Below are 16,040 nucleotides of genomic sequence, written 5' to 3' on the forward strand. Positions count from 1 at the left end.
ACAAGGAGTATTATGGTCCTATGACCCTGGTGCCAACATGTTTCAGTCCGAAAATTGGCCTAAAAAGGTCCCGGACTTTCTACAGGCCCAGAATGTCCTCCCTGGTAAGACCACAAGAGGTTGATACCTATCGTTATATATGTAAGGGCAGATAGCTGCTCCTTAATGTGACACTCCAGAAAAAAAGATCACTTATCTTATTCCTCAATAGGTGTGCAGTACTCCATCTGTGAGAAAGAAGAAAGGGGAAAAAAGAACAACCATCAAAATAATTCTTGCGTTCCAAAATTCCCATCTGTGATGTGCTCTGTACACCCATGCTTGTCAAACAGGGAGGGTGTGTAGGAGCCATCACACGTTGTTTCCATTTGTACTTGATCTTGAATCAGAATCCTAACAGAGCCAACTGCTCTGTAAACTATTTAGTGAAGTGGCGATATGACTTGCATTCTGCCACTAATCCAAGTGAAGTGAATGCGTATTCCGTAGAATTTCGTCCCCACACCACACCCTTCTCACTCAGACCACACACTACTTCTCATAAACGTCATAAGTCATTCAAATCACATTGACCATTTGTATAGCGCCCCCCCTTACCCCAATTCGGGAGAGTGTCTGCTTCTCAGGGGACCGCAGCACTGCAAGGTAGCCCTTTAGTCAAACTCTGGTCAGTTTGGTCCGGAGAAGAGAGTGATATTTAAAGAAAACAAATAAAAGAGCCTCTTGTGCTGTTAGAGGCTCTTATTCGGAGGAAGAGGTACTTCATACCTGCAAAGTGCGTGTTCAGCCGTCCATACTGTCCCATACTTACAACATCAAGGGTCCTGCCTCGTGTGCACACCTAATTGGTCTGCATCCCCGGGCTTTCGCACGGTTTTCCCGATTGCCCTCGCCATTTGAAAGGTGAAACTGTGAACAGTTCCGGGTTGGAGGGGGCGTGGTCGCATCAAACGTAGACGCGTCACTGCATCACGTGGTATATAGTCGCCTCACGTGAGACCAGTAAAATACAGGTCCATGAAGACCTCTGGGGATTTGTAGTTTATGTGTCCGTGATTTTAAAATTCGTGCTCAGTAAAGTTAAATAAATTTTAAAAAGAAAGTGTCTCACCTAGTGTGCTCATGTTGCATAAAGTTATTAACACTTTTGTCTCGTCTAGTTCTTTACTTGTGGGATTGGGGGCATAAAGTTTTTAACACTTTTGTCTCGCCTAATTCTTTACTCTGGGGGCAGACACCCAACTTAGGTTATGGTGTACACACTATTAGAGACACCATACGCAAAACAATGCTGGGAAACTTCATATGTTTTAAGATTAACGTCCCAAAATGGACGGTCTAGCGTTTCTAAAGGCTACAGAGGATGTGTGTCACCTCTACATGTAAATAATCTCTATACCATTTACATATGTACTCTGAATGCCCAACGGATTTTTCATTCAGTAAGCGCTGCTACCTTCGGCAAGATACCAGGCACCTTGATTTTGCTGCTCTTCCAAGCCATGTCATAGGCTCCTGATGACACCGTGTGACCAGACCGCGTCCTACCGTACATTGGTGAGATTCTTTCCACACCGGTTTCCATATCTCCCGGGACATACTACCATTGTGTAATTCCTTCGTGCAACTTGCACTATCGTTCTTTTCTGAACCAAGGCCCCAGACCATACACCCCTACCCAGCCAACTGGACGCCCATCTTGACCTTATGATTAACCCTCTCTGTGGCTTTCATCTGGTAATTTAATTAGTTCGCATCTTGCCATTATCTCTGGGTACAGCTTCCCAAATTGCTACACCGCAACTTTCCAGGCATTTCCTTTATTGCTTAGTCCTGATGATGATCCCATAACCGTTGTTGGGCATCGAAACGTCGTCGACAATTACATCTTAACTCTAAACTGCAATTTAAGAATTACGTGGAGTATAAAATGCCTGTGTTATTGCGACTACTGTTAATTTGTATCTTCACTAAGATTCACTTTTAAGTCACTTGCCTGTGGTAAGGAAATCGGCTAATTTCCAAATACCCTGTCACGCCCTGCTCACTTATTGTTTGTGTACTGTCTTGCGTGTGTGTTAATAAATTCTAAATACCGTCCATCTGGACATAAAGAGACCCGATCTTGATTCAAGTATTGTGGCTATCTATATTGATTCTCTTTGAAAGGGACCACTGTCTCTTAAAAAAAAGTTTATGGTTAAAACAAAAACAAAATATAGAAATTAACAGAAAAAAGCAAAGTTTAAAGTAATGTTATACTTAGGTGAATATGTCAGTGACAACATTAACGTTTTGAACTAAAACAAAGCACAGAAATTCACCAGTTATAGTTAGGAGAGCTAACTATAACTTGCGTGCCGGCCATGCACTGCTAATGGCCTCAAATATTACATCACTCATGGCATGTTCTATGACATGGTTTATGACATAACTGTCATAAATAACTGATAACATCATCCAATGAGTGTGGTAGTTTGTTTTATAGTTTGCATAGTGGCGAGTAGCTATCGTGTAACATCCTCCAAACTCCTTTTTTACACATTACTTTATAAACTAGTATGGCATCAGAATAATATCAACCATCAATAATGCCATCACAGATGTAGCAAGCATGTGTTATGTACAGCAATGACCCTATATCATACCCTTCACAGATAGCCTAGTTCACAATAACAATCAACCACAAATATATGGGTATTGCACACAGTGTTCAATATGTATACAACTGTTCAAATAAAGCCAAGATACTCAAGATACCCAATGTGTCACAAAAATGAATGCCTTACTACGACCAGTTTTTATTTGTATCAACCCCCTCACATTCACCGAACCTAAGTTGAGAAATTAAGTTGATGTGAGTAGAAAAGTGGGAACTGTGAGCAGCATTTACTTTATGGAGAGAGTTTACACTCTACCACACTGTTTGCAGACCGTGAAACACTCATGAGAAAAACACCACATAGTATTAACAATCTACTAAGAACAGTGTACATTCTATGCAACACTTGTCAAAAAAAGACACTATTTGTTTAAAATAACCAAGGTCTGAAGGTGGTAGAGATTATACTACCTACCTTATACTGTGGTGAAAACCTGACAGATCTTCTGAAGCAAAAAGAAGCACATGTACATAGGTTAGCACCTCGAGCACACAGTCTTCTATGTTATGCAGAAATAGTCATGCTGTGAGGATTCTGTCTAATAACTCAAGGCTGCTTACAATACTTGGCATGTAATCTTTTGTGGAACATGCTGAACACAAGTCTTCAACTGTCAGATGCAAACAGAGGTACTCTTCGGTGGAAATATTTAAAATGTTTTCAATACCTCTACAAAACTATTATGCATTAGGAGCCCATGCGTTTTGTAAACACTTACAGCCATTAGCTAAACATAGGCTGTACAAAATTAGGTAGAACATTAATATGGTATCTACTTGCGACTATGTAAACTATAAAACAAACAAATACTCCTTTGACGTTGTCATCAGTGATATCAATTATGTCATTTGAGATGTCAGTGATGTCATAAAGTATGTCATAGAACATGTCATAAGTGATGTAATATGCAAGTTCGTGAGCAGTGCATGGCGTGGGTGCAAGTTATAGTAAGCTCTGCTAGCTCTAACGGGTGAGATTCTGTGTTTTTCTTTGTTTTTTTGTTCACAATGTTAATGTACTCACTGACCAATTCACCTAACTTTAACGTTAACCTTTATTTTTTCCATCTACACAACCCTCAGTGAACCTCTATCTATGCGTTTCCAGTGAAAAGAGTAATGTCATGTGTATGTTTTTGTGTGTGGTTTTAATTGATCACATCACACTTGATCGATTCTGCATGATCTGTTTCTTGAATGCTGTTCTGAGGGTTAATATATACATATCCAGAATCCTGAGGAAAACAGGGTGCCATTTGGTACTGACCTTGCTTAGATTTACAACTGTTATAATTTTTCATCCATCTTCTGGTCTTTGAGCAAGATAGGGTTAATTGCATTACCGTAGCCTCTGGGTATTGTGTGCTGCTCAGACAGTTCACTATGGCTCTGAGATGTGGTCGCTGGCTGCCACTGTTTCAGGCTTGGCCTTCCTTCAAGATAAACGGGTCCTGTAGTCTTGCTTTAGAAATCTGAACAAAGTGTCCTTCATTCCTGTTGAACTTCTAAAGCAATTAACATGCTCTCAAAATCTTTTGGAGTCCTTTGGAAAATGATTAAACTGTCTCGTCTGCCATCTGGAGTAAGAGCGGCAGTGCAAGCGTGTGCGGTCCTACAGGAAGAAGGCTGAGCCAAAGTAACAGATGAACATACAGTACAAGTGCTGCTTTTACAGTATCTTTTTTCCCACAGGCTGTGCCGTTTCCTAGTTCTGTGATCCATGCTGTCTGTGTTGTCTCTTGAGTATCCTAATGCCCAGATTGTGTCATGTAAGGGATATTTGTATTCTGTGGATTTTTGTCCTGTGCCCAGATGTATATCTTGTGTGGCCAGACATTGCTTCGGCAGCCAATGGTGAGAGAACAAAGCATATTTCATTTTTCATTTTCAATAAAGGCTCACGTTAGAAAAGCGCGTTATAGTTGCAAAGGGAAGGTGCTGAGAAAAGCTGATTGGTGACAAAGCTAAAACTGATGGGAAAATGGGTGAGCATAGGGACTTGAGAAGGAGACTTGAGAGTCATTTTCGGTAAGAGAACAATGGCCCATATGTACAAAGGCATTTTGCATTCCTTAACGGTGCGGTTCGCAATTTGGGGCTGTTAGGAAATGCAAAATGCCATATCGGAATGTATTAAAGGCATTTACTGTGGTGCAAAATGTGATTCCTACAAAGTAGAAATCACATTTTGGTAATCGCAAAATAGGAAATCGCAAATAGCCATTTCCAAAATTCAAATCGCAAACCGCATGTCGAACGGATTTCCTAATTGCGACTAGTTACAAAATGACCATTTAGGAAATGCAATTACCATTGAATCGGATTAGGTGGTAACCAGGTGCAAACTATTAAAAGACACCCAAAATGCATCAGGCTCTTTCACAATGGTGGCTTTGTAAGTAAGGAGGATGAGGATTTTGGCTGGGAGGCAGAGAAGGAGGAGGAGACAGGAGAGGATATTCAGGGTGAGGGTCACCCTGTTTGGACAGACAGAGAAGGAGGTTCATGAGAGTTCCTGACTCAGTAGTCAGGCGATACTTGATTAAATTGCTGAGTTACATCCTCAGCTCAGGCCCCAAGACTCAAAACAATGCAATCCCACCACATGTGCAGGTATTGTGTTGCCTACTCCTCTTGGCCTCTAGCAGTTACCAGGGGTTCATAGCCGTGGCAGGGGGGGTGTTGCAAAGTGCCATGTCCAGGTTCTTTTGCAGGTTTCTGGACATCATGGTGAGTAGAGTCAACCAATATATACCAGGCCCCAATATCCCCTAATTATTGCAACGAACCAAGTTGATGTTCTACAGGGTAGGACAGTTCCCAAATGTCATTGGCTATGTTGATGGCACACATATTGCCATATGTCTCCTCTCAGCAAATGAATATATATATACAGGAACAGGTAAAGCTCACACTCGCTCAATATGCAGGTAGTGTATGATGCCTCCTGTATCATAAAAGACCTTGTGGCTCGTGTTGAGAAATCTCCCACTTGTGTTGAGGAAGCAGCTACACGCTTAGAGTATCTACTTGAGTGGCAGAAAGAAGCAGAGCCCTCTGGCATGATGCGTAGTGCTGCTCGTGGTGATTTTACAGTGCTGGACAAACTCCTAGCGCTAAAAATCAGTGCGAGCAGCGCCACTTTTCACACTCCGCCACTTGCAGAACTCTGTGGGAATGAGTGCGTGGTAAAGGATGTTTTCCAGTGTCCACCATAGAAAGGTGGTGCACCGAGAGTGCCCCTCTGGAGGGAGGAAAGGGAGCCCCTTTTCGCCCCCCTTCCCCTCCAAGACCCCTTGCAGATGGGTTCAGTCACTCACCTGCTGGCAGATCTCTGTCCCCCCTTGAAGGTTCAGGCTGTCTGCACTGTGAAAATCAGACCTGTTATTTCAATCAGTCGGTCCACCTTTCACTAATGCGCTGCCCTGAGGACCACAAGAGTTTGCTGCCACCCTGGGTGCCATGCATTATAAGTAATAGGCTGCACTGTCTGAGCCTGTGCCCCTTGTTGAAGGCGTGCTAGACATAAACTGTGACAGTGTGCCAATTACATAAGGAGGCTCCCGGGTCTCTCTCCTGCTAAATCTCTTTCAGGGTCCAATCTCAACAGGTCAGTTAGGCCTTCTTAAGAGCTAGGAGCGCATGATCCTTTTGTGTCCCTGTAGTGTCTTTGTGTCTGCCTTTTGTGTCCCTGTGGCAGGAAGAGGAAACTAAACACTTGACCCTTGAAAAACAGATATCAACCCTGGGTGCTATCAGAATTGTTGATCCTTCAGCCTTCTATCCCCAGCAGTCAGTAAGAATCTGTTCTTCCAGATGTTTATTCCAGGTCCAGGAATGTTCTGAATTTTTGGTGATGAGATACTAGTCTTACCTTGTGCATTAGCCAGTGGCAGGAATATTGCCTATACCATATCCTGGCAAACTTCCAGCCAAAACCAAACCTTATTTTTCAATATTTCCTTCTTAGCTTGCTATAAACCTGCAACCGTAATGGCTTCTGACTTCTTCCATATGCAGGAGCCTTGACTTTCCTTCTAGCCATTCCCAAATGGAAGTGAGGTAACTTCCACCAACCGAGTGCTAAATATGTTTTTTTCTTTCCATTTGGAAGCAGAGTCCCGGTTGGCTCTGTGCTTGAATGGTGTTAGTTCTTGAGATCCCATGTGGGATTTCCACTTCAAAAAGAATAGCTGTTATATCGGCCTTTATGATCCGTCTGTTACTGCCTTCCTCCCTGAGGACTAATCCCTGCTAAATAGTCACAGTTGACACCAAATCAACCTTCCTGATCTCAGAGGCAAGCCATTGTCCTCTAGGAGGCCAGTCATAAACCAACCAGTGAGAGATATGCAGCAAATCTTTGGGGCAAGCTATGCAGGGCCGGACTGGCCATAGCGGGCACCAGGCACCGGGCGTTTCCCCGGTGGGCCGCTAGGGTGGGGGCCGATTATGGACCCCTGGGGGCCGTTTTTGTTACAGGGCCGTTTTTGCAGCATAGCTCAGCCACTGGGGGGGGGGGGGGGGGCGAGCTCTTTGCCAGGGCCAGTTTTGGTTTCCAGTCCGGCCCTGACGCTATGGAACAAACTTACCATTTTGCAATCAGGCAACACAAAGTACAGTTTTTTTAAAATTGCTTTTTCTCAAAACTCTGCTTACACCACGTATTTAGATTTTTATTTATTTATTTGTTTGCATTGCCTTGCCAAATTACATATTACAGCGTGTACAATACGCCCACGCTGCAACATAACAGGATAACATGTAGGATACCATTATTTTCCCTCCCCCCCACTTATTTTAAACCATAAGCAGTCAGCAGAACATGCAGTGCAGTGTAACGTGTTCCCTTCACATTTGGAAACGATTTACACTTCCAGGTCTTACAGAACGATACAACACGAATATGCTAGTTACCCATAAGCAGTTATGACATGTCTGGGTGCTCCATCAGATAGGTAGTCAATGGTGATCAAAAGTCCTTTGGTCTGGATGAAACCCGTGGCTCCTCATCATATACATCTATTTGTTGTTTACAATACACAAGGTCCCTGATCCATTTTACAAGAGTTGTGACAGTTCTACCACCCCAATACATTGCGACAGCACATTTTGCAAACAAAGTAAAAATAGCGACTATACGTCTGTTACATGGATTCATCTTCTTTCAGCCCCAGCAGACAGAACTCCGGCGTGCACTCAACTTGTTCCAGCGTCATGTCAGTTAAGACCTGCACGACACACTGCCAGAAGTTGTGTATAGCAGCACATCCCCAGGCCAGTTGCATAAAGTTAGCTCCATCCTCCCGCATTTTACACATCTAGCGTCCTCTCGTAATCCGAATCTCCTCAGTTGTGCTGGGTGTGACACAGCTGTTGCAAGTATTTAAAATGTATGATTCGGAGGCTGCAGTTGGCAGTTAAGCGCCCGGTCAGAGCACAACATACCTCCCCTTCTTCCCTGGCATAGTGACAACCAGCTCAGCATTCCACTTATCAAGAGATGAGGATTTAGATATGAAATGTGCCTTCTGAGAGGCACAGTATAGTCTAGTAATCAGTCCCTTGCCCTCTCCCACTGTTAATACCACTTGTAACGCTTTAAGCATCTGTGGCTCCTTAAGAAACTCTGGATAAAGTGCTCTCACAGCCATGCACAGTCTAGTGTATATAAACCCATGCATTGACGAATATGCTTGCACAGCCAGAAAGTCATCCAGGGTCAGGGACAGCCCATCAATGTACATCTCCCAATGCCTAGTGACTACACCATTTTGCAAGACGCTCATTGCCCCACGTTCCTGCCCAGCGTACATACCCCGGTGCGCAGCAATTGGCATGGCAGGTGCATACAAATACTCCCTCCCTGCTCGAGCACCCAGACCTTTCCACGCCCTGACACTGCTCTTGACCGTGTTGATCTCTTTCCTGGTACCACCATGACTGTTATGTAGAACCATAGCGGTTAGCGGGATAGGAAAGGCAGTGTCCTCCTCCACAGCTAAGTCTGGCAGATAGCGCTGGGGGAAATGCAAGTAATGACTACTGTAACGCACTACTTCTGGGGGCGCCTGCCACCTTGGTGGGAAAACTGCAGCGAGTACAGAATTTCGCTGCTAAATTGGCCCTCTCGCCCAGGTGTTCTGACTCATCCTCTTTGGCACTCACGGATCTTCACTGGTTGCCAGTTCTTCAGCGGATTGACTTTAAAGCCCTCTGTTTGCTGTTCAGGGCCCTACATGGTCAGGGTCCGTCTCCATTGCAAGATTTGTTCTCCTGGTATATCCCGTCTAGATCTCTCCGCTCGGTCTCAGCTTGCTTGGTAGTGGTTCCCAAGATTGTGAGGACTAGGATGGGAGGTCGCTCTTTCAGGTTTACCGCAGCTAGACTGTGGAACTCTCTACCGATATCCTTGAGAAGTATGGGAGACCTCCCTTCCTTTAAGAAAGCTTTAAAAACACATCTTTTCCCTAGGACAATGTAAGCATGGCAGTAGCTGGAAACACCGTTGTATGGATTACTGAAGTCTAAGCGCCAGGATACCTGTTGGGTGACAGTCATTGCGCTATACAAGAATGCCAATACATACATACAGATTAAGAAAAAAAGGGAGGTCTCCTCACAATTCTGTTTAGGGACAAGGAGTAATCAGTATAAAAAAGGGGGGGACCCTGTTGTTTATTCATTTAGTTGAGCATCTTTCTGCCAAAGATGCTCAACTAAATGAATAAATAAGCATCCTGAATACAGATTGGGTAATCTCCTGAATTGAAAACAGATTCCCAGAGCTGAATGCTAAGCAAAACGCTTCAACCTAATAAGGTATGCGAATGGGGAAACCAATATATAAATCGACCCACGCCCTGTATAGTTTCAGGAAACACTATTCTTTCTCTTTTTAGAAATACCTAGATGATGTAGATATGTTGACTGACCCCATATAACTCAAGGATCCATAAAACCACTTAAAAGAATGTGCCTGTAAAAAATATATGTGGAATATGAGTTAATTAATCTAGCTTAGTAAATGATGTTGTGTACCAACTGTGTAGTGAGAAGTACAAATATGTCAATAAGGTGTCAAATAATGATGGAGTCTAATTTCATGTTTTCTTTATTAAATAGAACCCTGTCCTGAAGAAGGTGTCAATTTTTATAAATACCGAAACGCTGCGTCGACAACTTGGTTTTTATTTGTCCCGTGTGACAACTTGTTTTTAATTACTTCGAATTAGACACTTTGTTTATTTACAAACTTTGTTTTTTAACTGTTTTTGGTATCAACTGTATCACTCAATAAATGATGTACATGTATATAAGCTATGTTTAAACATATTTTTTTAAAATAGGCACTGTAATTGTTTAGTACAATTTTATGCAAAAAGGAAATAAATGATATAAATGCATAAAAAGTTTTTTGCTGTTCATTTTAGCATATGGAATAATTGGTGTGGTTGATTATTGTAAGGGTCTCTTGAATATATGGTGGCATACAGACAACAAACCATTGTGTGGTAACAACAGGGTCCCCCCCTTTTTTATACTTAATACATACATACATACATACATGTGCGAATCGCGCCTGTGCACACAGATAGTACAGATGCAGATCGGGCGCCTCAAACCCTCCCCATTCAAACGGCAGCGTTAGAGTGCCCCAGCTACAAATTGGCTGCTTACAAGCCCAAACCAGGGCAAACAAACAGGACTGCAAAGTTTTAAATAGTGCCATATTCAGGGCTAACAGAAAGTTTACAAACAAGTAAAGGAGTTTGGGAAGAATAGTCATCTTCGCCATGCTATTCCATCTGCCAAGGACAATGGAAGACGTGTCCATCAGGCAACTTGTTTGGTAATTTTGGTTATCACGCCCCCATAATTCATACTGATCACGTATCAGGGTCTCTGTACACCCAGACCCCCAGATATTTAATTGGCTTCATGGACCATGCAAGCGGGCACTCCAGGACAGTTTCTGGAGTGCATTCAGTTAGTGGAAAGACTGGTGACTTTGCCCAATTTATTCCCAACCCTTATTGTCACTCAAATAGGACGTACTCGCATAATATGGATGCCATATGTGTGGCCTGCTCCCGAATGTAAGTCATCCACATACAGTGAGATGGTAAGCGGACGCCACCGAAAACCCAGAGCGGCATTACCATGTCCCTTTCTGATTTTACACGCCAACGCCTGGAGGGGGCAAACCTGTCTGGTACCCCTACATATTGTGATTGGACATGATACCCACCCATTAACTTGTATCGTGGCGATCGGGCCTGTGTACAGTAGGCGCACCCGCTTCAGAAAAAACGGCGGTATTCCCATTCTTTGCAAGACCACAAACATGTACCCCATTGAAGCGAGTCAAAAGCTTTCAACGCATCCAGGAGCATCGCTACGGCCGGGAGCTCGGGATCTAACTGATGCAGCACTGCAAAATTGGTACATAGATTATGTACGGTTGATCGCTTGGGCACAAATCCCGGGACCAGGGACTGAAGCCTATTAGCAATAATTTTCGCCAATATATTGGTGTCAACATTTATTAGGGACAATGGTCTATGTGACTTTCACCTGTTAGCTTCTTTGTCCTGCTTCAATAATGTTACAATAATCCCTTCCCTTAGGGTGGGGGGCAGAGCACCAGTTTTGTATGCTTCAGCAAATACCTCCAGCAGCCTAGGAGCCAGAGCCTCGACATATGTTTTATAAAACTCGCTAGGCTGACCATCTAATCCAGACGCTTTGCCGGATGGCAGTGCCATTATAGCTTTTCTGATGTCCTCTACCGTAAAATGCTGTGTCAAATATTCCTGTTGACCATGGGACAACCACCCCAGTGCTATATCATCCAGATAGCCTGAGATTTTGCTATTGCTCGCGGACAGCCTATTCCCATATAGATCTGAGAATCACTATCTAACATCTCTACGATATGCTCCTGACCCTTTTAGAAGAGCCAATTTATGTGCCAGAGAACGACTGGGCCTGCCTCCCTCACCATAGGTGCCCGCCTTACACCTCCTGGACCTATGCGGTAATTCCTGTTCGCAACCTGATTATGTTCTGATACCAAATCTCTAATTTGAGCTAACCATGTTGCCGAGAGCCTCTGTTCATACCCAGGCTCCAGCCCACTTATCTCCTCAACTAGGCCCTGCAGCCTATTCCAGAGTGCTTTTAATACACCTGCCTGCACCCCAATGCATTCTCCCCTATTGGTAACCTTAAAAACCTCCCAAAGTGTGCCTGCCCCGTCAACTGAACCTTCATTTTCAACAATAAAATGTAGTAATAGCGTCACTAACCATGGCCTGGAACACAGAGTTCACTAGGGAAGACAGCTACAGCCGCCACTGAAATGGTGGCCTGGCAAGAGCAGGCATGGCCAGCTCGAGGAGGACAGGAGCATGGTCGGACAGCATTTTAGCCAGGTAATTGACTGCCACTGTCCACGGGCACACCTCCTTGGAGACCAACTAGTAATCCAACATGGACCACACTCTGTGCACCGCGGACACGAATGGCTCCTCTCTCCCAGCATGGTTTCGGCACTGCCAGATATCCATGAGACCCTCAGCCTCCATCAGCTCAGCGAGCACAAGTACGGCCTGCTTCCCCTGCTGTATCGTGTCATCTGACCAATCTAGCCAAGGATCCAGATACACATTAAGGTCCCCGCCCCATATCACTTCAGAGGGGGAGAAGGACGCAATACGCCTCCAGACCAGCCACGGCCCGTGGAGTGAGTTTCGGTGGGGTGGGGCGGAGAGGTGGGGCGGGGAGGGGCAGGGTGGGGGGTGCTAAAAACCGGAGTATGGATAATTGAAGGTAAGTAAACAATTTAATTAATAAAACGAATTTCGCAGCGCACCCTGCATCGCAAAATGTGATGCAGGGTGTGCTACGAAATCGAGCTGTTGAGAAAAGCTAACACATTACGGATCTATTTGGGGTTGTTGAGACACTGTACATTCCATGTTATTAACTTAACAGTACCACCCAGGCATTCATTCCTTAATCAAAACTTGCAAGACCCACATTGTAGACCTCTCAGAGAGACCAATCGTGTTTGAAAATCTACTGCATTTATATTGTACTGCACTGCAACAAATCAACCCCACCACCCCATACCCCCACCCACTTCAGCACCCCCAACTTGCTAAAGACAACCCAAGGAAGAACGAACAAATCCCCCCCAATAAACATCTCCCTGAAAAAGAAGTGGGACACACCCATTGAGAATCGCTAGAGTACAGTCAACCTCCCACTGGGCAGGGAGGTGGCTGAACATGTCCATTGTATGAACATGACAGTCTAACTAGAGTCCAGTGCCCATGAGGCATCACACATCCATTACCCCTGCAGTATTCACGCAGCCATCTGATTGTACGCCCAGGAGTTGGAACACCATGATAAGATACTTCTCGTGTTATTGACCCCCTCCAGCGGGCATCCCCCACAAGCTCTGACCTCCCGAACGTTTAGATGGCAGCAACAAAACCATAACAACTTAGCAGTGCTATGCTGTCACAGACAATTACTCACTGCTCCTCTTCATCAGGCTCGCTGGCAGTGTCACTGCGCCATTTTTTCAGGGATTTAGCATGCCAAATTGCAGCCTTAGGGTTATTGTAGATCTTGGCAGACCCATCCAACCCTATTCTCAGGCGGGCAAAGCATAGCATACGGGATGTTTTCTGCGATCAGCAGCTTCCTAATTGGCGCAAATTCCCTCCTCGCTGCTTGGACAGCTACAGTGAAGTCTGGGTAGAAGGCCAACTCGTTTCCCTGATAGTTAATACAACCTTTTTCTCATGCCAGGCAGAGGACAGAGTCCCGGTCTCTATAGTTTAGCCACCACACGATGAGCGGGTGCGGCAGGGACCCAGGAACCGGATGAGCCGCCAGCGAGTTGTGCCCTCGTACCACAATCAACATAATGGACAGATTTTTAGGCCCAACGATTTCTTTAAGTATCACCTCGACATAAATCTCCAACTTCCCATTGTTGATCGACTCCGGCAAGCCAGTTATTCTCAGATTGTTCCACCTCGATCTGGCCTCCAAATCCTCATTCTTCGCTTGGATGACCGCCAAGACTTTTTCTATGTTCAGGACTTTATTGGACACACTTTGAAGGTCATCCTCAGCCATGGAGACACGCTTCTCAACCTCACCTAGCCTGGCGACCTGTTTGTCCAGCTTCACAGACATATGGTCTACGGGCAGAAATAGTGCGTCAATCTTGCCATCGATAGACTGCAGACTGTGCTGCATTGCCAGTAATATTGTCTCCAGTGTAGAGGTGGCTTCAGTCAGGGCATCTACTTACGAGTCCGAGTTCTGCCTTTGTTGCGACCTCTCAGGTTTACGCATTTCAAATGTTAGGCAGGATTGAGTCATATCTGTTTTGCCCATTGTGGTCAGTGCCCTTGTTACACCAGCTATGCCCACTCAGAGCCACAAGGGAGGCAAATAATCACACCACAAGAAGGGCATCACGGACCAACGCTGTATTAAGTGAGTCCAGGAATCACCCAATGCACTAGATCTGGACCTTGGCAATGCGATACAGCAGCCGCAAGTAACCACAGCCGCAGGAGTCAACAGCGCAACTTCTCAGCCGGGGCACATCACATCCAGGGCAGCTGACCCAGGCGCATTAAGGGTGCTTATGTCAGTGCCTCTGCGAGCTCAAACACCCACACCAGGACTCCTAGGCCGCAGCTGCAACCCCCTCAATCAGAGGCCAGGTTCCCGGCACGAGCCAGTACACGCGGCCGCAGGGCAGTCGACCACATGAGGCTAGGGTACCTGCCCCTCCATATGTCCTGGGATGGGCCACTTCAAGAGGCCCACTGTGTTCCGCCTCTCACAGGCCGAGGTGATCAATAATCTTTATTGCCCACTGCGTCTCAACCCACGGAAGCAACGTGAGCAGACAAGGGAAGCGCACTCCATAGTGCCGCTACTTTCTGGGAGGCTCAGCCTGCCGTAACAAGCCTCACCTCTGCATCCTGTCACCACTGCATTTGCATCCTTGCTGTAGCACCCGGTCAGCAGGGCGCCCACCGCTCCTCTCTCAGTGCCCCATAGCTCCGCAGGCCCCGCAGCACCACAGCAAGAACCAGCGTCTCTCCCGCAAGGCGGGAGCAATACAGCCCCGGCAGGCCTCCAGATATCAGTCAGGACTCCGCTGCCTCGTATGCCCCCGCAACTGGCACACTTACTGTTGGCTCAAGCGCCAGGGCTCCGCAGCACATCCAAGCCCCACACGGTCCCGACCACGGCCACAAATCCCACAGCAGCAGTCAGGGAAGTGCGCTATCTACAGTCACGCGCGGCAGCTGCCATGTCGTCTCTGCCACCGCGCTACACCGCACTAGACCAAATTCTCCTTACTGCTTCAGTCTTCTGGCATCAAGCTGCTCCAGTCGTCGCCTGGGCACATTAGCAATGCCATGCCACAGTGTATGGTGCTGGCTGCCACATTATCAGGCAAGATGATGGGCGGATTGAAGGTTCGGCTGGCAGAGCTGCTCTAAGGCGCAGCCATCTTGCCACGCGCCCCCTAGCACCCCCCTTATTTAGATTTTTGTTGTCTAGTGATAACTACATTTGAATGAAAGTTCTATTATTTTCGGGGGTGAAGTTACACAAATAAGATGTTTTTAATAACTAGGGCTACTCATAGAAAATGTGACTTTAACTATACAGTGACTTCTTGCACCTTTTCATTATGGAGCCACAATTTTCGTTAATATCACTTGCATACTTTGTGCACCCAGCTCTGTAAAAGGCACACTTAGAGGGTGGCGTAAAAGAAAATGTTTTCCTACCTAGTAAATCACTTTTCCTTGCTACATGTTCATAGTGTTTTTGGAAACTACAGGTCATTTACCGCACAGTGGTGCTGTCCGGAGACATATACCATGATCATATGTGTGGGTGGTGTAAATGCACACTACTGCCCTTGCATGCAGCCTTTCCTTGCCAGTGGCGCATTTTCTGCTCCAGTAGCCATGATCTTATTGGAAAGTTCACTAAACCGATTGGGTTTAGGCAATTTAAAAGTACAATTTTAAGGCCAGAGTACAAACACTGGGGAACTGAATGGCAGCGTCAAAGTGCACAAAGTCATACAACCAACAAAAATAAACTCCATGAAAGCAAAAAATCAGGGGAGACTATGTAGTAAACAGAGAGGTCCTCCAATAAGTAGTAGCTGATAGAAACTTCTTTTTTTTAATTCAGGAAGATTTTCTTAGCTTCAATTGCTAGATATATTAATGAGCACATTTTCTCACTTGCCTATTTCTATACCTTACTATTTAAACTTACCGTGCTGGTAGTTTGGTCTTCACTGTTTTGG

At 45.3% G+C, this 16,040-nt stretch overlaps 1 protein-coding gene across 2 annotated transcripts in view; it reads left to right on the plus strand.

Moving 5' to 3' along the window:
• The window catches only part of CIMIP1 (ciliary microtubule inner protein 1), a 136,407-nt gene that overhangs the window by 63,486 nt on the left and 56,881 nt on the right, over positions 1–16,040 (plus strand). The window contains exon 4 of one of the 2 annotated variants that reach the window (XM_078651961.1): positions 9,788–10,062. The exons of the other annotated variant lie outside the window; for it this stretch is intronic. Coding sequence (XP_078508087.1) covers positions 9,788–9,883 — 96 coding nt within the window. The 3' untranslated portion in view covers positions 9,884–10,062. Of the gene's footprint in view, positions 1–9,787; positions 10,063–16,040 lie in introns of those variants that run through there. 2 annotated transcript variants of the gene reach the window in all.

This window comes from Lissotriton helveticus, chromosome 7 (genome assembly GCF_964261635.1).
Source record: "Lissotriton helveticus chromosome 7, aLisHel1.1, whole genome shotgun sequence".
NCBI classification, from domain to species: Eukaryota; Metazoa; Chordata; class Amphibia; order Caudata; family Salamandridae; genus Lissotriton; species Lissotriton helveticus.